The sequence below is a fragment of the Bufo bufo genome, chromosome 2, assembly GCF_905171765.1.
Source record: "Bufo bufo chromosome 2, aBufBuf1.1, whole genome shotgun sequence".
In the NCBI taxonomy this organism is placed as follows: Eukaryota; Metazoa; Chordata; class Amphibia; order Anura; family Bufonidae; genus Bufo; species Bufo bufo.
In genome coordinates, this window is record NC_053390.1 from 110,605,681 (window position 1) to 110,628,509 (window position 22,829).

The 22,829-nt window shown below is 45.4% G+C and overlaps 1 protein-coding gene across 2 annotated transcripts in view; it reads right to left on the reverse strand.

Moving 5' to 3' along the window:
* The window catches only part of IQGAP2 (IQ motif containing GTPase activating protein 2), a 150,572-nt gene that overhangs the window by 127,419 nt on the left and 324 nt on the right, over window positions 1-22,829 (reverse strand). Inside the window, exons 2-6 of one of the 2 annotated variants that reach the window (XM_040421414.1) lie at window positions 22,639-22,752; window positions 12,011-12,189; window positions 9,457-9,544; window positions 7,147-7,310; window positions 2,432-2,519 (exon numbers count right to left, since the gene is read on the reverse strand). In XM_040421414.1, the coding sequence (XP_040277348.1) occupies window positions 2,432-2,519; window positions 7,147-7,310; window positions 9,457-9,544; window positions 12,011-12,189; window positions 22,639-22,735 (616 nt within the window). In that variant the 5' untranslated portion in view covers window positions 22,736-22,752. The remainder of the gene's footprint in view (window positions 1-2,431; window positions 2,520-7,146; window positions 7,311-9,456; window positions 9,545-12,010; window positions 12,190-22,638; window positions 22,753-22,829) is intronic. The other variant, XM_040421415.1, reaches the window with a different exon arrangement.

Sequence of the window (22,829 nt, forward strand, 5' to 3'; positions counted from 1 at the left end):
GATTCAGTAAAATGTCTCCGTGGTTAGCACTGGTGCCTGGGTTCGAATCCTACCATGGGCAACATCTGCATGGAGTTTGTATGTTCTCCCCGTGTTTGTGTGGGTTTCCTCCGGGTTCTCCGGTTTCCTCCCACACTCCAAAGACATACCGATAGGGACCTTAGATTGTGAGCCCCATTGTGAACAGTGTGATGCTAATGTCTGTAAAGTGCTGCGGAATATAGTATCGCTATATAAGTGCGTATAATAATAAATAATGTATCTGTATAGCGCCACCTGCTGTTTGTTCTTTTTCTTACTTCTTTGTCCGGCTCAATAAGATGGCCGCACATGCTCAGTTTCATCCTTTAACTGCCTCCTGAGCTGTGATAGGGAGAGCTGAGACACGCCCCCTTAGCTAGAGCAGAAAAGACACTCCCCTTGAGCTTTCAGCGTGATATACAGTAATGGTAACAGAGCAATGAATGGAGAGATCTGGATTCATGTGAGGTACAGGGCTGGTTCTAGCTTTCTACAATTTTCATGTTTTACATTAATCATGGGATAATCCCTTCAAATCTAAAACATATTAGGTACATGAGTGTCGTGTCAACTATGGGCTGCTCTGTAGGACCCAGCCTGTCCGTGCTAGGACCCAGCCTGTCCGTGTAGAATTCAAATTCCATTTATTTGAATTCTACATTTCCCTTGCATATCATTACTGTATACATCAACTTGTAAAAGGAACGTTTCCAATAATAACGCTATAATAGGAAATGTAATTCTCGAACAGAAAATTTAAAGAAGCTCCAGATTGTGATTATGACAATGAATTGTAAGCAGATACATGGGAATAGCTTTGAGTGGAGGCAAAATGCAATATCCTAATGTATTTAATTGTTTGTCCCATTGTAACATTACTTGCAAATGTAAAAAAAATTATACAATAATCTACATGAAAGTTGAGCAACTCTGTCAATGCATTACATACTGATCCTAAGCTGCTGCTCTAAACTAAAAAAAAAGGAAAAAAAAGCATGTATTATTTATTCTGCAAGCTCCAGAGCTGAAATCTGTCTGCATTCTGTAAGGGGATTTTCAGGAATGGGACAGGCTATTAATGTTTGACCAGTACCCAAGACCGCTGCCCATACAGACTGCTTCTGTTTATGTGCAGTGTCCCACTGCTGGTGTTGATGCATTGTACTTTGTGTGCACTGTATCCCATAGGCTATGTATGGAGAGTGAGAATAGAAGGAGGTTCTTAGTCACTAGGAAGGGCTGGCACCACCCCTTCCTCTCTAGGAGGAAGTTGCAGCAGTCTAATCTGAGCTGTGGACAAGTAAACAGCTCAGGGCAGTAAGGAGCAGTGTTAGATAGGGAGATCTGTTACCCTGCGGACTACAAGCAGCCAAAGTGACAGTTTATGTGCCAGCCTTTTAGGGAAGGAGATATTGAATTCTACAGAAAGTTCAGCGACCATACAAAGAGGATTGCAGAACATTTGTCAGAGAAAGGTAAAGCACTTACATTGAGACTACAGACTTCTCTGCATGCGGTAGGAGCAAAAAAGCTTCAGGTTCCCCATCATATCAAAAGGACAGAAAGGGGCCCTCTGTTCAGAGACTGTATTCTATTCAGGATACTGGGGATATATCTGGAGACAGAGAAAGTGCACCCCCTTAGGCAAGGAAAGGAGAGATTATACAGCCTGATTAAAGAGAAAGAGAGACCAGTTTTCCATACACAGCCTTGGGAATTGTATATGCTTACTGTAAAGGCATGGTCCGTTATGTCACTCTTTTGGTCTGTAGGACTTAACGGGCTAATTTAAGGTATTGGTATAGTTTGCACCAAGTGGAGTTGTTATGCACTTCATCTATGTCCTACTGTTGGTTTATGCTGGCTTTTGTAAAAATAAAAAATAAATAAAATAAAAAAGGACTAAATCTAAGCTATGGATTTGTGATTTACAATATTAAATTTAAAGCTGGAATTTTGCAATGAAGTGAATCTCAGGATCAGTCTAACATATACTAAAATTCTTATTTGTATATGTATTCTGGAAAATGAAGTATATGCTCTCTGTCTGTAAGGAATACAGTTTAATGGTGTGATCTCATTTTCAGGCATGAAAGGAGCGGTAATATTGCATACGTCTCACACTCCGTAAAGCAGTTTCAGCACCTACTGTCACCAAACAGCTGAAAAAGCTATACACGCTGACACAAAGAAACGTTAACTACCCGATACATGAGGAATATTCCCAATACTGCATAAAGTGGTGATTGGGGCAATTGCAACATTGAGAAGGACAGTAACAAACATTTATTGAAAAAAAAAAAAAAAAATCTGTGTTTTATTGATCAACACAAGTACATTTTCCGCATGCACTAATCAAAGGAGTGGAGGACATTGGGTGGAGGATACAGTCATTGCAAGGGTTACTCACTAAGCACATGAGCCTCAGCTTCATTATTGGCAACACTAACTTCTTTCTGAATCTCGCTTTTGTCAAGAGAACTGGGGACACCTGCTTTCTAGGATCAGGAGGAGAGAAACCTTCAGGTTAATGTTAAATCTCTGAAAGGAACCGATATTTGCATTTCTGATGACATTCATGGTACAATGGCCAGCAAAAAAACTTAAAAAATACATGTCTAGTTGTTACTACACAGTTCAAATCTACACATAATGTTGAGTGATTTTGCAAATACTGCACCGTACTTATTTCGTGCTGGTCTCCAGTTGTGGGGCATCCACATGCGGACCACAGATGCACTGAAGTCAATGGATCCACAATGTGATGCGGCGTGCACATGGCCGGTATCTGTGTTTGGCGGATCCATGGTCCGAGGACCGTAAAACACTTAGTGTGTTTTCCTCCATTCACATCCATGGCTGGTTCCAAAATTCGGCTAGCCGCCCTTGGAATCAGAAAACGGCTCATGTACACTCTGTTGTCAGACACGTTCTACTTCGAGTCCTGAGGTGGTCACGTGAAAGCACTGCTCTCTAATAACAGGAGGCTAGCAGAATTGCTCTGTTTGGATGTGAACAGAGAAGGAACCTTGATGCAGATCTGTGGTAAGAGTAACTGCCATATTTAAGATCTGTATTTTCTAATGCTAGGTCTCATGAGCTACGTATTAGAACAAAAACGCACAAAGATACTGTGCTGGCCAGATGGGTTTGGGGTAGGAGGGAGAACCCCTGGCTCATGAATAAGGTGCACTCATAGAAGAGTCTACTGTATTCTTCTAAATCAGCTACAATCCATCTAATCTGTCATGATATGCTTAGTAGAGCATTATTTTTCACTGCCAGGTCAGTTTTAGGCTTGGTTCATACCTATGTTATTTCTGCTTCTTTTGAACCATCGTAAGCACAAAGCAAAGTGTGGAAGTGTTGCCTAACGGACACAGTACGCAATGGACGCCATTAACTATAATATGGGTTCCATCATGGAACCCTGCATTTTAATGGACAAAATAGTCAAGCATGCTGGGCTACTGTATCCACCATTTTTAATAGAATTTATAATGAGGGCTCTTAACGAAGCCGCCAGCGTAGATGCGAATGCAGCCTAGAAAGAGGACAATATATAACAAAATCACTCAACATTTTCAAGAGTTAAATCAGGAAATGATGCAAATGTTCTTCAAATGCAATCATTACCAGTGGAAGAAATTTCTAGCATGAACCCATAAAATAAAAGGACAAAATGAGAACACAATGGCTTGGAAAGAGTGAAGAAAAGGTTCAATGGAGGGATGGGTTTTCCGGTTTTCTCATATTGATGACCTATCCTCAGGAGGCATAAGATATAATGGAGGGATTTCTATTAAAGGGGTCATTTGGTTTTCTCATATTGATGACCTATCCTGAGGATAGGTATCGGAGAAGATGGGTCAGCACTGCAGTTTGTACATGATGCGTGTCCAGGGAAGGCGTCCCATTAGTATATAGCGAAGAAGGACCAGCACTCACCTTCTTGACGGTATGTAGAAACGCTTGAGCCGAAACCAGTGACTGAGGATGCTATTATGCTTTGACTAAAAGTTTATTCATATCGTAAAGAAAGTGAGTGCTGGTCTTTCTTCGCCATGCTCAGGAAATGTCATCAATATCTTATCCGCGCGGGGGCCGTATTTCAGCACCCCTTCCAATTAGCTGTTTTTAATAGACAGCAGGGCTCATATGAGCGCTGCCTGCTCCTCACTGTTCATCTGCTTGCCGTCGACATTGCAGTGGCAGAGCAGTGTAATTACATTACTATGGTGTCCCCATTCAATTGAATAGAACCGCTGTAATTACACTGCTCAGCCGCTGCGATGCCGGCGGTGAGCAGATAAGCAGTAAATATAGCCAATAGGTGGATAACTTAAAGGGTGTTCTCCGGGCTTTTAATATTGATGATCTATCCTCAGGATAGGCCATCAATATCAGATCGGCGGGGGTCCAACACCAGGCACCCGTATGAGAAACTGTATGAGAAAGCGCAAGCAGTGCACACGTGCCATCTCCCTTCGTGTTTGCTGCTGCTTTGGCATAGACAGTAGCGGTGAGCAGGAAGAGAGATGAGAGACTGCACGTGCACATCGCGCACAACGTTTCCTGTTCAGTGGAGGTGCCGGGTGTCGGATCCCCGCCGATCTGATATTGATGACCTATTCTGAGGATAGAGCATTAATATTAAAAGCCTGGAAAACCCCTTTAAGGGTCCATTCACATGTCCTGGATCCGCAAAACATGGACACCGGCAACGTGCGGACCGCACATCGCTGGCACTATAATAGAAAATGCCTAATCTTGTCCGCAATTGCGGACAAGGATAGGACATGTTCTATTTTTTTTCGGACCCGGATCCCGGCATCACTCACAGGGTGGCACCATAAAGAGCCAAAGTAGCCTTCGTGATCCCTTTAAGACATCTAACTATATGGCTGTCCTTGGTTACACAGCAGACTGAGGTAATATTTAGCTGCACTCATTTTATTTGCTGGGCAGCAGCCATATATTATACTGCAGTGAATGGCACAATGTGTTGTAACAATGGTGAACCTCTCAGTAAAGAAAACTCTGCCCCATACAGAAATGTACATGCTTATATAAGAACAGAAATGTAGGCAAGAAAGCTATTAATGGTAGCAATGCCAGGAGTACAATGGCTGATCAACCGATTCAGATTCAAAGCTGAAAGAGCCGCTGTCCGCTTCTCCTGACATGTCTTCTTTAGAGTCACTCCTTTCCTCTGTGACTTCTACTAGAAATGTATGAATAACCCGACAACCAGGTTTTACCTTTCCACTTGTCAAGAGAGTGTGAGTTTACACAGTCTGGCATTGCCAGCACTGATTGGACAGTGTTAGACTGCACAGGAACACACCCCTAACCAGTAACACCCAGCTGGACTTTTATTGCAGACTGCTGGCAATTCGTTCATAGACTAGTAGGAAGAATAGAGGAATGGCAGGACAAACCGTTATATGAAAATATGTTCTAGAATTATTACATGGAGAATGCAATAGTTACTAAAACAGACATGTCCGGAGAGGTGATAAGTCCTCATTAAATACCATTAAAGGGGCTTTCAGAGTCCACAATACTGATAGTCAATCCTCAGGACAGGCCATCCATATCACATCGGATGGAGGTCTGACTTCCGGCACCCCAGCAGCTCAGCTGTTTGAAGGGCCACGGTGTTCTTATGAGCATCTTGGGCTCTTTATTGCTTACATGGGGCTTAGATGGTGCCCAGCCAGATGGTCTGAGGTGAACAAAGAAGAGGCCATTGCACTTCAGCCTCTTCAAACAGCTGATCGGCTGGGGTGGCGAGAGTCGGACCCTCAGGGATCTCATCTTGATTGCTTATCCTGAACCCCAAAAACTCTTTAAAATCAATTGTACTTCTGAAGAAGCATTGTTGCCTGGGAACGCAAGTCAGAGAAATCTTTGACAATGGTCGAGAGGTTGGTGGTGCTTTATGGAGGGATGCGGAAGATTGATTATTATGGCCTTACATTCAGACAGCTTAAAACTAGACCAGGCAGAAGATGCTAGATAGAAGACTGTGTGACAGATTCGGGCCGTCTTGCTAGACGTGTTATACACTTTTTCTCTTCCTTATGCTGTCTCTTGATTGCTTTACTTTACACCAATACTTTGTGCAAAACTTTTAGTTGCAATATCTGTGACTTCGCCCCGCTAACGCCAGGTCTAAAACTGTGGGCAAGGCGGGGAAGGGGCCGGGCCGGCAGGCCCGTCTCATTTACCATTTTTTATTCCTGGTTTAGGCGTAGAAAAAGGTCTAAATATAAAGACAGCTCAGAAGCAGTCTTGCATTTGGAACTGGCACTGGATGCGCCGAAGTTATGGAGAGGCACCTCTTCATAACTTCGACGGATCCTCCTCCAGCAATTGGGCTTTTTTAAGACCAGCGTATAAAACGCCGGTCTTAATAAATGTGCCCCTAAGTTTTAATATATGGAAATGAGCCTCCAGGAGCAACGGGGGGTTGCCATTACACCTAGAGTCTCTGCCCCCTCTCCACTTTCATAGACATGGTCAGGCAGTGTGACTTCAAATGTCATCACGCCTGGCCCTGTCAATCAAAGTGGATTTTCGTTGCTCCTAGAGACTCATTTGCATGTAGTAAAACATCATTTTCCTCAGCAATGCGGGCACATAGGAACATAGGACCAACACAGATGCCATCAGCTGCCAAGTGCACATGTAACAGGTCAGCCAGTGTCATAGGTACAAATCTGCTGAGAGATGCCCTTTAAGTATACCGATATAAAGTCACAGAACCCCATTACTGTCTTAGCCAGTAAAAGTTCCAAGTCTGATTCTACTATACACCACTTTATAAAGAGGGTGATATTTCGCGTTAGATCAGCATGGGCTGGGGCTTCTCTGGATCACTATCCATGTCGATCGTCTTGTATTCATGTTGGACTGGACCCCCAGATTCCTCACTGCTAAGGGACTGGAATAGCATAAAGCCAGGGCAACAACTCCAGGTTAGCGGAACATGCAGAGGGCATTAATAAAACATTTCCCATCCATACAATACCATTCTGTTCAGTAACTGGTTAATAGCAAGGAACGCATGCAGTATGTTAATGAAATGATGGGCATGAGGATCTTGGATGTCGCCATTACCTGCGTTTTTTGGTCCTTAGTGATACACAACTGAGTCAGGTACCAGGGTGAATTTTGTGGCTGAACATCAAAAAGGCTCAGAACAGGAATCATCAGAGCCTGTAATAATCCCGCCTCATCATTCCTGTCAATGGCCTCATTTACTTGGACTAAGGCTACATTGGCTGAAACAAAAGACATGCTTACAAAATTGCAAAAGGTTATTCACAAGATCTTCTCATAACTTTTTTCTTTAAGAGGACCTGTCAGGTGTTGTGTAAATGCTTCCGTATACCATAAAATAATGAATCTGAGGTATCTTCTCTTTGAATTCTGCATCCCTCTGTTATTCCTCCTAAAACGCATGGGTGCTACCATTCCCCTGGTCTATGAGGCATGACCAAGCAGACTGTGGACTCTGTGTTAAAGGAGTTATCGGAGTTATTTTTTTGTTCTTTGTACAGTATGTTTCTAACTAGGCAAATGTAAGGGCTTTACCATGCACTTACTTTATCTGCAGTGGCTCCTTTCTCAGATTTCACTGAGGGTCACATAACCTGTTCTGCAGAGCATTGCACAAGATCAGGTAGGGAGAAGATCCTGTGTGTATCAGCAGTGTCATTGTACAGCTGGGACTTTTAGTCCTACACATATAACATGCTGCTGAGTATCCTAGAAGGCAGAGATGTCACTCAGGGCAGCACTTGTATTCACTCCCTTTGCAAAGCAGGGGGAGGGGCAGAGATTGTTGTTATTGCAGGTAAACAAAGGGCCAAAAGAGAAGCTTTCCCTACAACTTGCTTAACTTAGTTATATATTGCTGACCATCAGATTTAGGCCTTATGCACACGACAGTTGTTTTGGTCCGCATCCGAGCCGTTTTTGCGGCTTGGACGCGGACCCATTCACTTCAATAGGGCCGCAAAAGATGCGGACAGTACTCTTTGTGCTGTCCGCATTCGTTGCTCCGTTTCGTGGTCCGCCAAAAAAATATAACCTGTCCTATTCTTGTCCGTTTTGCGGACAAGAACAGGCAGTTATATCAATGGTTGTCCGTGCCGTTCCGCAAATTGCGGAACGCACACGGACCGCAAAACACACAACTATGGTGTGCATGTAGCCTTAGGGTCCATTCACACGTCCGCAAAATGGGTCCGCATCTGTGCCGCAATTTTGCGGAACAGGTGCGGACCTATTAATTTTCAATGGGGCTGGAATGTGCTTTCCGCATCCGCAAAAAAATAGAACATGTCCTATTCTTGTCCGCAATCGCGGACAAGAAAAGGCATTTTCTATGAGAGTGCCAGCGATGTGCGGCCCGCAAAATGCAGAACGCACATTACCGGTGTCCGTGTTTTGCGGATCTGCAAAACACATACGGACGTGTGAATGGACCTTTAAAGTGCTATTTTTTTTTCAGAACTCGGACAACCCCTTTAAACAGGGGGAAAGGCAACATCCAATGTCCATTTATTATTTAGGCTTTTCCAGGAGGAATAACAGAGGTTCCACACAATGTTACTGTAAATTTATCAATTGGGGAATACAAGTATTTACTAAAACAGACATGCCAGGAAAAATGACAACATGACATTCTCAAATGCCCCAATTGAAATAAAAAGAAATCACCAGAAAATATAACTCTTCAAATCTGTTACAAAAAACTGCTCAGCAATTTTGTAAAGGAATGGTTTGGTTCTGAAATACCCTACTATCTTAGTAAAGAGGAGGTCCCACATTTAGGAGCCTCATCTATTAGTCAGAGAGGGGAGAGGCAAAAGATATCCTATCTTGGTCTGGAGGACCTGGCATGTCTGTTCACTATATTAACAGCCTACTGATTTTAATGAGAACTTGTGTAATGCAACGTTTCTCCTGCGGCGGCGCTGTAGGGGAACTCAATACTTGATTCTTGGTTCTTCTACGGATCACAGCTAATCACTGAGGGTCCCTACAGCTGGACATCCTGTATTTAACTTATTCATTTAATTTTTTTAAATAAAAATTAGATGGCCAGACAGAAGACTTCTATTCATTTGAGATTATTTTATTCTCTTGCTCGATAATTTGGAATTTTGTCTGTAGACTGAATGTGTCTTACAGGGAGATCAGAAGGCATAAGGCAAAGTCTTGAGCTAGAAGCAAGAATATTAGGCAGTTTGGGCAAGCTGCAGGAAGCTTTCTCACTATTGCTGCAGGTTAAATAGAAGCCGGGCTGTAAAATCATGCGACAAAACGCTGCAATCACCCGTATGTTTCGCCGCTCATGCAATCACGTCCACAGGCGTTCTCTCATTCAACGAGCCTTTCACCATGTAATGAGGTACTTACTGTTAACCTTATTAACGTGGCCCTGTATCTCTGCTTGGGTGAGAAGCTCTTCATAGACGTCTCTCTCTTCTTCAGAAATACTATTGTTCTGTGAAAGCAGAGAAGTTGTGAAGAATCAGAGTTAAACATCATCACAGCGCATATCAACGCAGTATAATAATCGTGTTGGCGGCGACAGCATAAAAGAAACTATTAGAATTATCTGGTGCGGTGCTCATCAGGACTGAATGAAAAGCAAACAGTCACTTACATTAAGGACTCATTCAGACGGCCGTAGTGCGGCCCATGTGTGTTCCACAATTTGCAGACTGCACATGGTCGGCACTACCATAGAAAATCTTTTTTTGCGGGGTCCGTGGAACGGAACTACGGATGCGGACAGCACACGGTGTGCTGTCTGCATCTTTTGCGGCCCCATTGAAATTGCGTTCCGACAGCCGTCTGAATGGGCCCTAAGTTGTATGTGCCTAGAAAAAGGGCCGCTTTTATTTTTTTTTCCAGGAACAGCGCCATTTTTGTTTTGTTCATAGTCTGGTATTGCCCCTTTGAAGTAAGAAAGACTGAGCTGAAACAACAGACACAGCGCGAGGAGAAGAGTGGTGCTGTTTGGGGGAAAAACAGACCTTTAGGGTAAATGCAAACATTCAGGCCTCTTGCACACGACCGTATGGCTTTTTTCAGTATTTTGCGGTCCGCAAAAAACGGATCCGCAAAAAATACGGATGACGTTCGTGTGCATTTCGCTTTTTGCGGAAAGGAACAGCTGGCCCCAGGTAGAACAGTACTATCCTTGTCCGTTATGTTCTATCTTTGAACGGAACGGAAAAATGGAAACGGAAGGTATATGGAGTACCTTCCATTTTTTTGCAGATCCATTGAAATGAATGGTTCCGTATATGGAACGCAAAAAACAGAATGTAAACGGAAAAAAGAGGCCTCAGGATTTGGCCTCATGCACACGACCGTTGTTGTGTTCCGTGTCCGTTGTTCCGTTTTCTGTGATTTTCTGCGGACCCATTGACTTTCAATGGGTCCGTTGAAAACTCGTAAAATGCACCGTTTGTCATCCGCGTCCGTGACCCGTGTTTCCAGTCCGTCCAAAAAATATGACCTGTCCTATTTTTTTCACGGACAACGGTTCGCGGACCCATTCAAGTCAATGGGTCGGTGAAAAAACACGGAGGCACACAAGATTGTCATCCGCGTCCGTGATCCGTGTCCGTTTTTTTCCTATCATTTTCAAGGCAAACTTGACTTAGATTTTTTTTTTCACTTTTCATGTCTGATGATCCTCCAAAAATCAAGGAAGACACACGGAAACAAAAACGGAAACGGATCACGGAACAACGGAACCCCGTTTTGCGGACCGTGAAAAAATACTGTCGTGTGCATGAGGCCTTTATGTGAGGAGAATCCATGCTGAAATCCACAGGTGTTCGCAGGGAAATCTGTGTGGGCAATCTGCATCAATTACATGTGGATTTGGTGCGGATTTTACTCTCCTCACTGTAGTGAATAGAGAAAATCCGGTCAAGAAAAATAAAATAAATGGACATGCTGTGGATTTTAAAATCAGGTCAAATTCCACATGGAAAAAAATCTGCATTGTGTACACGAGAATTTCTAATTCTCATAGAATACAATGTACATGACCTATGGTGCAGATTTTCTGCACGCTATGCTAGTCGTGGCCAGGATCACAAAGTAGCGGTGACTCACAGCACGAGTTGCAAAAAATCCAGCATTCACTTCTGGGGGATCACCGCTACTCTGCGATCCTGCCCGCGACCAGTGTCGCCGTGTAGCTTTACCATGATTATCTCATACAGTCCACGTCTGTTTTAGTAACTACTCGCATTCCCCGTGTAATAACAAATCGGAACATGTTTTCAGCTTCTAGCAGGAATAATAAAGGAACGGCACTATACGGTATAAGAATTGATGCTCCAGGATTGGTATTTCATAACAATGAATTCAAGTAGTTACTAAACCAGACATATCAGGAGGGGCGACAGATTGTCTTTAGGCTACGTTTACATTAGCGGATTCCGGCAGGCTGTGCCGGCAGGGGAACAGTCTGCCTGATCCATACTAAAGCTAGCCCATGTGTGCCGCCGGAAGTCCGCTCCGGCCCCATTCACTATAATGTGGACAGGCACGGCAAACATGCAGTTTATGCCCGTCCTCCTCTCGGCATGTTTGCCTCCGGCCTGTCCACATTATAGTAAATGGGGCCGGAGCGGATCTCCGGCGGCACACATGGGCTAGCTTTAGTATGGATCAGGCAGGCTGTTCCCGTGCCGGAACCTGCTGACGCTAATGTAAAAGTAGCCTTAATGTAGTAGGGATCTGTGCGCGTCCCCTGCTTGTTATTTAACATATCTTCTTACATTTCAGATTCTCTTCTGCCCGGCTACACGTCAGTCAGCAGAATACAGGAAGCCATTGTATGCAGCCTGTATTCTGTGATTGCCGTACAGGACTCGTGGATGAAAACCCAGAAATGACAAGTGAGATGTAAAGGACCTGAAGGGTACACGCCCCCGATCTTTACCTTTAATTTAGCATTGTCTTCTTTGATTTTCTTGGCTTGGTAGAGCTCATCGTGATACTGCTCCTCCAGTCCCCCCTCCACATTTAACAGCATTGCGTTTGGGTTCCTCAGGGTCACCATGGTCTGGCCTACGACCCCCTTATCCACGGCTTCATTAATGGCAATCACAGCTGCATGTACTAAAAACAAAGAGGAAACCATGATAAAAAGCGGCATTGTGGTGTACGCCTAAGGGCTCATGCACACAAACTGATTTTTCTTCCGTTTCTGTATGTAAATCATTCATTTCAATGTTCACATGTCATCTCCGAAAAAAAAAAAAAAAAAAAGAATACGTCCTATTCTTGTCCGTTTTGTGGACAAGGACAGGCATTGTTACAATGGATCTGCAAAAAAATAAAGATGCAACACGGACAACGCGAACCGCAAAACACTTATGGTCGTGTGCATGAGCCCGAAATGTGACTGAAAGGTAAGGAGCACTAGAAGATCCAACCCGAAGGGGTTAAGAAATGGAGTCGCTCCAGTGATTAGCCGATCGCCTTCGATCCGGCCTCAGAAACCGCAGAGACCAGCTGTTATCCACGAGGAAAGCTGTGACCTGCTACACACATGAACAGCATGGTGCGAGGAGAGGTGAAGACGCCCGTGCGGATAGTCGCTGCTCCTACTACTCAGGTATAACATTCTTCTACACAGATCATCAATTTAAGGTAAATCTGAGGTGAACACACTGGGAGCAGATTCATCAAAACTGGGTAAAAGTATAACTGGCCTGGTTACCCTTAGCAACCAATCACTGCGTAGCTTTAATCTTTCTAGAGCAGCCAAACAAATGAAAGCTGAGCTCTGATTGGTTTCTTTTAGAAATGAAAGAAACGCTAAAAATAAATTAGATTCAGGTTCGATTTGGCAATTTGGTCAACCAATTCGATTTGGGTCTGAATAGATTCCACAATCTAAACTGAAGGTGCTCAAATTGGCCTGAAACTCTGATCTCTCAGAGGACCCACATGTTTTCTCTCTAGTTTCTCATTTAAAAAAAACAAAACATGTTTGATTATCCCCCCCCCCCTTTTTTTTTGAAGGGCAAGCTGTGCCTTTTTTTTTTTTACCATGGGCGATACTAATTGGGGCAGATTTATCAAAACTGTTGTAAAGGAAAATTGGCTTAGTTGCCCATAGCAACCAGATTCCTTTCAGGAGCTCTGAAAAATGAAAGGTGGCATCCAATTGGTTGCTATGGGCAACTAAACCAGTTTCCCTTTACACAGTTTTGATAAATCTCCCCCATTATGTTCATATAAAACAGGGAAAGGAATTAATACGCTATTTTTTTAAAAACTTTTTTATTTTATTTTAAATCCTCTTAGGGGACTTGAACATGTGATCATTTAATCACTTGTGGCATAGACTGAAATAGCATACAACTGCAGTCTATGGGATCGTCACTCATTCTGCAGACAGGGCTTAGCAGGCAGTTAGTTACGGCAGGCCTGGGAGCCTTCACCGCAGGGAGTCTGATCGGAGGACAGAGTCCTCTCCTACTGTCTAATCTTTTAGATGCCGCGGTTGTTATTCACCACGTCATCTGAGGGTGTCAATGGCCAGGATGGGAGTTATCTCCTATCCTGGTCATTGCGGCCAGGTGTCTGCTGTATTACATAGCTGGCACCCAACACTTATGGAGTAGGCCAACAGGTGTATAATGGATATACCGGACTAAATCAAATAATTGTAATGTGAATCAGACACACAACCTGAATTTTAAAGAAAATTAAGGAAAACCTTTATCAAATATTTTTTCACATATTAAAGCGGCTCTGTCACCAGATCATCCCCATTAAACCAGGCACATAGCCTGGTAGGGGTGATCCTGCAGTTTAAAATAATACCTTCCTCCTCAACGACGGCGCCACGGTTGTTGATAAAATTGTACTTTTATTCCTTTGCTGGCTGGCTTTTTCAGTATGAGCACCGCTATGCAATGCCTACCGACATCTAAGCACCCCCCCCCCCCCCCCTTTTGATTGACACCGCTAGAGTACGACTTGAACTTGGCCTAGAGCTGTCAATCAAGGGGTGGGTTAGACATCAGTAGGCATCGCATAGCGGTGCTCGTACTGAAAAAGCCCGCCTTCTGGTGCTCGAAATCCTGTAAAGGAATAAAAGTACAATTTTATCAACAGTGACGTCGACAGTGAGGAGGACGGTATCATTTTAAACTGCAGGATCACCCCTATCAGGCTATGTGCCTAGTGAAATAGAGGTGACCTGACGACAGCACCGCTTTAAGAATATATGAATATTATATGGCGGTTCCTGTTATGATATAATTTTAAAAGTGACTCCATGAGTTGAAGAAGTTTTCATTGGTACCATTTTGGGGTGCTTATGACTTTTTGATTACATGTTACTCCATTTTTTGCCAGGCGAGGGAACAGAAAACAGCAATATTATATTTTAATTACACATTATTCCCAATCTTACAACAAAACATGAATACTGAGCAGTTTTTTTTTTATATATCTCTTACAGATAGAAGTGTCCCTTTAATACTTAGCCATTTACTAAATTCTTTCAGACATATAGTGAAATAGACATAAAAACTCAGTAAAACAGTTTCAGATACAAGGTAATTGCCCCTCGTCTCTAGAATACGAATGATTTAGCATTCTGGGAGGTTATTTAGCAATGGATTCAACACATTTCCTAATTTGTCATTTCTTCATTATATAGGGGTTTTCCGGGAGTTCAGTACAGATTGGCCTATTCTCAGGATAGGTCATCAATATCTGATTGGTGGGGGTCCGACTCCCCCACCTATCAGCGGTTTGAAAATGCATCACAGCTTACCAAATACAGAGCCATACATCGCATAGAGGGCTGTGCTCGGTATTGCAGCCTGGGCCTATTCACTTGAATGGGACTGAACTGCACCTAGGCCATATAACTGATGATGTCACAGGCCTACGAAGAGGCCTCAGCGCTTATCGAGCACGGTGGTCTCTTCAAACAGCTGAACACGGGAATGTCGAGTCCGACTCCCACCAGTCAAACACTGATCACCCATCCTGAGGAATAGTCATTAGAAAATTTGATTTGCACGTGTTAGGACATGGAGCAAGGAACTCTGGGAACGCGGGCTCACCCTTAATGCCATGCATGCAGCCAATCAGCAGCCAGCCATGCTTGTGATGTCACAGCCCTATAAATAGCCTCAGCCATCTTGGATTCAGCCATTTTCCAGTGTACTTAGTGCAGGGAGAGATGTCAGCAGGCGCTAGGGACAGTGCTAGGAAAGACTATAAAACTTTTATTTTGCTGTATAGAAGTTCAGGGAAAGGATAGGGAGGAATCATTCCACAGTATTGAAGCAGAACAGGGTTCAGTAGGGGAGTTTACAGCCTGGGTAATAGGAACAATGATAGTACACCTTGCTGCACTGACTGGGGATCCAAATTGCAATTATACAGCTCTGTAATTCCAGCAAACCGTTCTTATTATTGGGGTGCAAGTGCTGTTTGATACAGGGGTTATTACAAGGAAATATTTCTGTCTTATTTGCCCTTGTGCGGTGCAGTTATATGTTCTAGAGCATTTTTTGGCTTGTATTAGTGGGAAAAAATATATATTATTTGCCGTTCAGCGGTGCAGTTATATGTTCTAAAGCCTTTCATGGCGTGCATAAGTGGAAAAAAGTAAGGGCCTATTTGCCGTTCAGCGGTGCAGTTATATGTTCTAAAGCCCTTTTTGGCGTGTATTAGTATTTGCCGTTGTGTGGTGAAGTGAGAAAATTACAGCCCTTTTTGGCGTGTATTAGTGTAATGCCCCAGAGGTGCATTGCCACTTCTGCACCCTGCTACTGTCTCTACTGGGCTAGTGTCATGTCGTTTATGTATTTATTTTCAGGTCCCGCATAATTTGCATTCATATTCTTGTTATATAACTGTTCAAGTGTAATATGCCTGGTTCATCAGCAGGTGGCAGCATCAATGGCAGAGGTACAGGTACATGGATTGGAGCTTTTCCTCCCATTCTAACACCCCCCTCTGTGGTGTGGTGGGCGTTTCCCACTGGCTGAAGGAAGGGTGGAGTTCTAGAGAGAGTTAGAGCAGTCTAGCATACCCCTCCTAAGGGAAGGTTGAGAGTACACCCTGCTAGGGGAAGGCAGCAGGAGCACATCCCCCATCTGGCCCAGTTGGAGCACCTTCAGCTCAGTTGGACCTGGAGGCAGAAGCCTGAAGCCTCCAAAACCAGGAGTAAATGTTCCCTGGACAAAGCTAGAGACAGACCAGATTGCAAAGTGAAGTACAGCCTAAAGAGGGAGCTGAGTTCGATAGCCAGCCTGTTAGCACAGCAGAGTCAGAAAACAATAGGGAGGAGTTTGCCTTCCACAGTTCATGCCAAAGCTTGCTGGAAACCAAGATAAAGCCGTTCAGCGGTGCAGTTATATGTTCTAAAGCCCTTTTTGACGTGTATTAGTGGCACAAAAAAAAGTATTTGTCGTTGTGTGGTGAAGCGAGAAAATTACAGCCCTTTTTGGCGTGGATAAGTGGCAAAAAAATATATATATATTTGCCGTTGAGCGGTGCAGTTCTATGTTCTAAAGCCTTTTGTGGCGTGTATAAGTGGAAAAGAGGAAGGGCCTATTTGTCGTTCAGCGGTGCAGTTATATGTTCTAAAGCCTTCTTTGCCATGTATTAGTGGAAAAAATGGCTTGTTTGCCGTCGTGTGGTGAAGAGAGAAAATTACAAACTTTTTAAGGGTGTTTTAATTTCCTTTTTATTTATTTATTTGATCTGACAGTATGTCAGACAGAGAAGTGCCAGGCCCTGCACAAGGGAGTGTCAGAGGCCTAAATGTTTCCGGTGCAGACACAGGTCGCAGCAGAGTATGGGGGCATGGCAGGAGTCGCAGCGAGAGGCCTGAGCTCCCGGTGTCATCTAGCGGTCGTGTCTTGACCAGCAACCCAGCGGTTCTTGAATGGTTGACACTGTCATCCACTTCGTCCCAAGTGACATTAGACACCCCCAGCCCGGAGTCGGTGGGTTAGTCAGACACAACCCTTAGTTAGTAGGGCCCGGGAGAAGGCCCTATGCCCTCACCTGTCCTCAACATGCCTCTGTCCTTTTCTGTTCCCTCAGCCAGACAAGTATTATATGCTGTGGTCTCAGCTCCACTATACAGCGAGGACGAGCTACTAGAGGACAGTCAGCAGCTACTGACCAGCCAAGATGTGGAGGAGACATCCGCCGCTTCCTCCGGTAGGCAGGCAAGTAGTGATAAGGGGAGTTGCGTGGGAGCTGGTGTTGCGAGCAGTCAGGCTCCTGAGCCAGAAACCGTTGAGGACGACATCAGTGACGTGCAGACAGTACTCGATGATAATGTAGCCGATCGCACTTAAAAGCCGGGTGAATTAGGGGCTTCGTCATCATCGGGAGAAGAGGGTGGCACCTTGCCCGTGAGGCAACAGCGGAGCCTGCAAGTCACTAGTGTAGCCGGGAGTCAGCAGGGTCACAGCAGTGGGAGGTCGGGAGCCAAACGTGCCAGGTGTAGACCACCCGCTTCGCAGGAGCGTACCTGCCCGGAAAGTAGTGGTGCAGGGTTTCACAGAAGCAGCGGCGGTAAAAGTCAGTCAGTGCGGAGTGTTGGGGGTAAAATCACCTACTCAGCGGTGTGGCAGTTTTTTGTTAAGCCGCCGGAGGTGAACATGGCCATTTATAGAATCTGTGGGTAGAAATTGAAGCGTGGCCAGGGTGCCAATGTTGGCATCACGGCCCTGCGTCAACATATGCAGCGTCACCATAAAGGGGCCTGTGAGAACCGTGGCTCTGATGTGGTGGTCCAGCCTGTCACAGCAACCGCTGCATCACCCAGTGGCACGCACCCGATTTCAGGCAGTCAAGGCTCCACCACTCAGCCGAAAGGAAGCTGTCTGTCCTTCCCATCATCTGCTAGTCCTGATGCTCATGCTCCTCCTCCTACTCCTCGTCAGCCATTCCGTCAGCAATCGATCACCGAGGCGATTGCCAAGAGACAACAGTATGCATGCACTCATCCAACGGCGCAGAAGCTGAATGTGCTCCTGTCCAAGTTACTGGTGCTGCAGTCCCTCCCTTTCCAAGTGGTGGACTCTGCACCTTTCAGAAAACTGATGGCTTGTGCTGAGCCGAGTTGGAGAGTCCCAAGCCGTCATTTCTTTGCCAAAAAGGCAGTACCAGCCCTGCACACGTATGCAGAACAGAAGGTGGGCCAGTCCTTAAGCCTGTCGGTGTCTGCCAAAGTGCACGGCAGTGCCAACGTGTGGAGCTGTAACTACGGTCAGGGACAATACATGTCCTTTACGGCCCACTGGGTGAATGTGGTTACTGCACAGCCACACCAGCAACTTGGCCAGGTGACGCTGCTCATCCTCCACAGTGTCCTCAGCATCCACTGCAGGGACAATTCACAGTGCCCCTCCAGCATACCACATGTGCAGGGCATGGCGGTGTCATGTTTGCCTGGGCAAATGGAGTCACACAGGGGAGGAACTGCTCCATGTCCTTCATCAAGAAATTGAATCCTGGCTTTCTCCGTGACAAATCAAAATCGGAACCATGGTGACCAACAAAGGGAAGAACATGGTGTCGGCGCTGCGTCAAGGAGGGCTGAGCAATGCACCCTGCATGGCACACGTGTTCAATCTGGTTGTCAAGCGGTTCCTGAAGTCTTCCACCCATCTGCAAGACATCCTAAAAATGGCCAGAAAACTTTGCATACACTTCAGCCACTCGTACACCGCAAAGCACACCCTCCGTTGAGCTGCAGTGGCAGAACGGCATCCCCCAACATAGGCTGATATGCGATGTTTCCACCCACTGGAATTCAACCCTCCATATGTTGGACCGACTAACAGAGAAAGGCCATAAACAATTTCTTGATGATCCAAGCGGACAGGAGTACTCCCCTGTGTAACTTCGATGTCAGCCAGTGGCAGCTCATGCGTGACACCTGCCATTTGCTCAGGCCCTTTGAGGAGGCCACGTTATTTGTTAGTCGCCAGGACTACGGGATGAACAACGTCATTCCACTGCTTCATGTCCTGCAACAGATGCTGGTAAATCTGGCAGGTCAGGAGACTGGAGATGTGAAGCCTAGATCTTATGGCCACATGAGCCCTGTGCAGGCTGAACTGGAGGAGGAGGAGGACATTGGAGCACAAGCAATGTGTAGTGAAATGGGTTGTTTTTAAACATAGGTGGCAGGAGAAGAGGAGCAGGAGCAGCCAGAGGAGCTATAGGGTGATGAGGAATATGAGGCAGAGGACCCAGACACACAGTGGCTGTATGCAGTGGAGATGGAGGCAGGGAGTCCCTCCCAGTTACTTGCATAAATGGCCTAATAAATGCTCACTTGCTTGCGTAGTGACAGCCGAATTGTCAGCATTTGGGATGACTTCTGGCTCTCCAACTTGTTGGACCCTCGCTACCGGTCCAAAAAGGGGGCCTTTTTTACACCCGCTAAGAGGGAGGACAAACTGAACTACTATAAAGACATCCTATGTAGTCAGTTGGCCGCTGCCTATCTGCACCATCGTCCATTCTCTCGTAGGTCTGACCGGGGAGGCCCTCTGCACTCACGTTCCTCTGCCATGACTGCTCTGGCAGGGTGGGGGGGGGGATAGGAGCAGTTCCAACTCCATCAGGCAGCAACTTGAGTCTAGAGTCGCTGATGAGCAGCTTTCTTCACCCGCTAGTGAAGAAACTACTCACCAGCAGTAGCTAGACATGGAGCAGGACCTGAACCAGCGGGTGGTGGCATACTTATGTGAGATGGGGAAACAGCTCTCCATGTCTGAACACTGTTGGTGTGATTAAATTAAATGTTCTGGGAACTGACATTCTGCTGTTTGGCTAAAAGATGCCGCGATTCTTAACACATCTACAGAGTGTACATATATCTCCATATTCATTGAGAGGGTGGAGTTACAAGTCTGGAGAGGAAGCCAGCAGCCATCTTAGAAGGAGGCTGTGAGAGACACAGACTGTGTGAGCAGTGAATCCGATGGCATCCAGGTATGAGAGTGACAGAGCTGCAGCTAAGTGAAGCTGATCGGCCCAAGACCTTGATCATCGGTCCAGAGGAAGAAGATTGCTGCCCAGGAACGCTGATGAGGAGCAGTAGTAACAAAAGCAACATACACTGTGGTACCACATGCTTGTTGGAGCGACGTTTGTCCTGTTCAGAGTCCACCACGGATGCTAGCAGACCTGGGTGGTAAGATCGGGCATGGCACCTCATCACAGTGTTTGGCGCCTAGAGACTGAGACCAAGCCTGATTTGTAGGGTTTCTGTTTGTGTCAGGCCACAAGGGTTAATACATTTCATTGCAAGGACTCCATAACTTAAAGGGACATTTCACCTTCGAGAGCTGATAAATACCCACCAACTCAAGCCAGGTGGGTGTTTGGCTCAGAAGGAATACTCTGGCACGTAAGCTGTTTGTGCTGCACCGCAGGCCAGCCAGTAGCACACACCCATACAGTGATCTTGTTCTTTTAGGAAAATAACAGGTAAGGTGTGGCAGTTTAGTTGTGCCCGCCAGAAGGTAAATTACTTGCCCTTTCCTCCTGCATCCATCGGAAGGCGCTGTGCAGCACAAGGGTCTCAGCTTTCGTGCTGGGTGTATGGTAAATTGATTGTATGTTCTCAGCATTTGTGGTTGTGTTTATTGCCACATTTAAGTAAAATTCTGTTTTGGCAAAAGCTGGTGTGGGGTTGCTTTCCTCGTTCGTGACTTCACTGTATCCTGGGGAGCCCAGGCTTACACTTGGAAAGCACTCTGTCACCCCCACATTGAAGATCCGCTGGACTACTGGGCAGCTTTACTGGATTTGTGGCTGCAACTGGCAGAGTTTGCCCTGGAAAAGCTTTCCTGCCTGGTCAGTAGTGTGGCATCAGAGCGGGTGTTCAGTGCGGCGAGGGCCATAGTTACCCCAAGAAGAACTCGCCTGTCCACCCAAATTGTGGAGAGACTGACCTTTGTCAAGATGAATCAGGCTTCAATCAGCCAGGGATTTCAACCCATCAATGCTGAGCATCAGACTAGATCATCCATGGTGCCACACTAACACTTTGACAAAAGAGAACGGTTTCTTCTGCTACCTGCCTCAGCTACTATTCTGATGCCGACATCCGCCTGATGCCACACATCTGATGCTAAGTGCTCCTTCTTTTCACCCACCATCTTCAGCTGGTACTGGTATTGCCACCCACCTCCCCACTCTGTCAATGGGTCACTCTGTGGTCTCCTGATGCTGCTGCCATCTTACCACTCAGGTCTCCTGATGCTGCTGCCATCTCCACACTGTCATTGTGCCACCCTGTGGCCTCCTACTGATGCTGCTGCTGCCACCACCTCCACACTCTGTCATTGTGCTAATCTGTGGCTCCTCCTGATGCTGCTGCCACCTCCACACTGTCCATGGTGCCACTCTGTGGCCTCCTCATGCTGCTTCCACCTCACCACTATGTCATAGGGCCACTCTGTGGACTTCTCATGCTGTTCCCACCCTCCCCACTTCATGACTATTTTACCTTTTGGCCTGGCTGACATCATCATTTATTTGACCCTTCTTCTGATCTGTCAGAAGGAAGGAAAAATGAGACGCACAACAGATCTGTCTATGTAACATCTGTAAGGCATGCATGACATGGTCCCTATTTTGCATCAGAATTGGCATATGATTTGGTAGCCAAAAGCAGGAGTGGGTACAAAAACACAGAAGACATTAGAAGAATTACTGAGCAAATGCTGACCGAGTGAAGGCGGATGCTCCACAGACAGGATCCGTTTTTTGGGGGTTATTGTTCTGATGGATCATAGGAAGGGAAAAATAATCAATGACGTCAATACAAACTTACTGCTGACACCCACTCCCCTCTGTTGGGGGGGGGGGGGGGCTCTCTACTTGTATAAGCGTTTAATAGAACAGGTTCTGTAGAAATCTATGTGGAATCTGTGAATTGGTGTAAAAGGAGTGCTCTCTTTCTTGCTGTAGTAGGATCTTAGGCCTCTGCACGGTTCTTTATACCTGGCACTAACATTGACCTGTAAGACCGAGTTCACACTTAAGTTATTTGGTCAGTTTTGGCCCCGTAACGGCCCAAATAAGTGAAGTGTGCAGTGATTCTAAGAGCGACGCCTGTCATATACATGTCATACTGACTCACAGTATTGTTTCACTACCACAGCAGACTCCCTATGCGTGTTACTGCAAGGCACAGTGTTCTACACCACTATACAGGCTCTCTGCAGCCAGGAAATAGCTGTTTTTTTAACGTGATTCGCTACGAATAAATTCAGATCGAACCAAATTTTTGGGGAAAATTCGGCGAACTGGCCAAATCGAATTTTATAGAATACCCTGAAAGCCCCTTTAAAACATTCAAACAGCCATCATTTAATGCAAATAAAGGCAATCATTAATTTACTGTTCCATACTCACACAAGCAGGTCAATACCTCTTTATATTGCCATACACTTTGCTACCACTAGAGGGTGACAAATAGTAACATCAATCAACATACAGCATAGACTTATGTATCAAGAGAAGTGACTAAAAGAAATTCAGAGAACTTACAGGCTGCTTCATCCACAGAGAGTTCATTAGCCAGAATTCCCCCAATCTTGCTGAATGACGGCATCTGGATCCCGTACTTTTCCAGCTCTTTCCTCATGTTACTGATCTCTTCCTCTACATACCAAATAAAGGCGATTAATACAGTGGACATTGCATTTCATACACTACTTCCTTATGTATGATATTAAAAT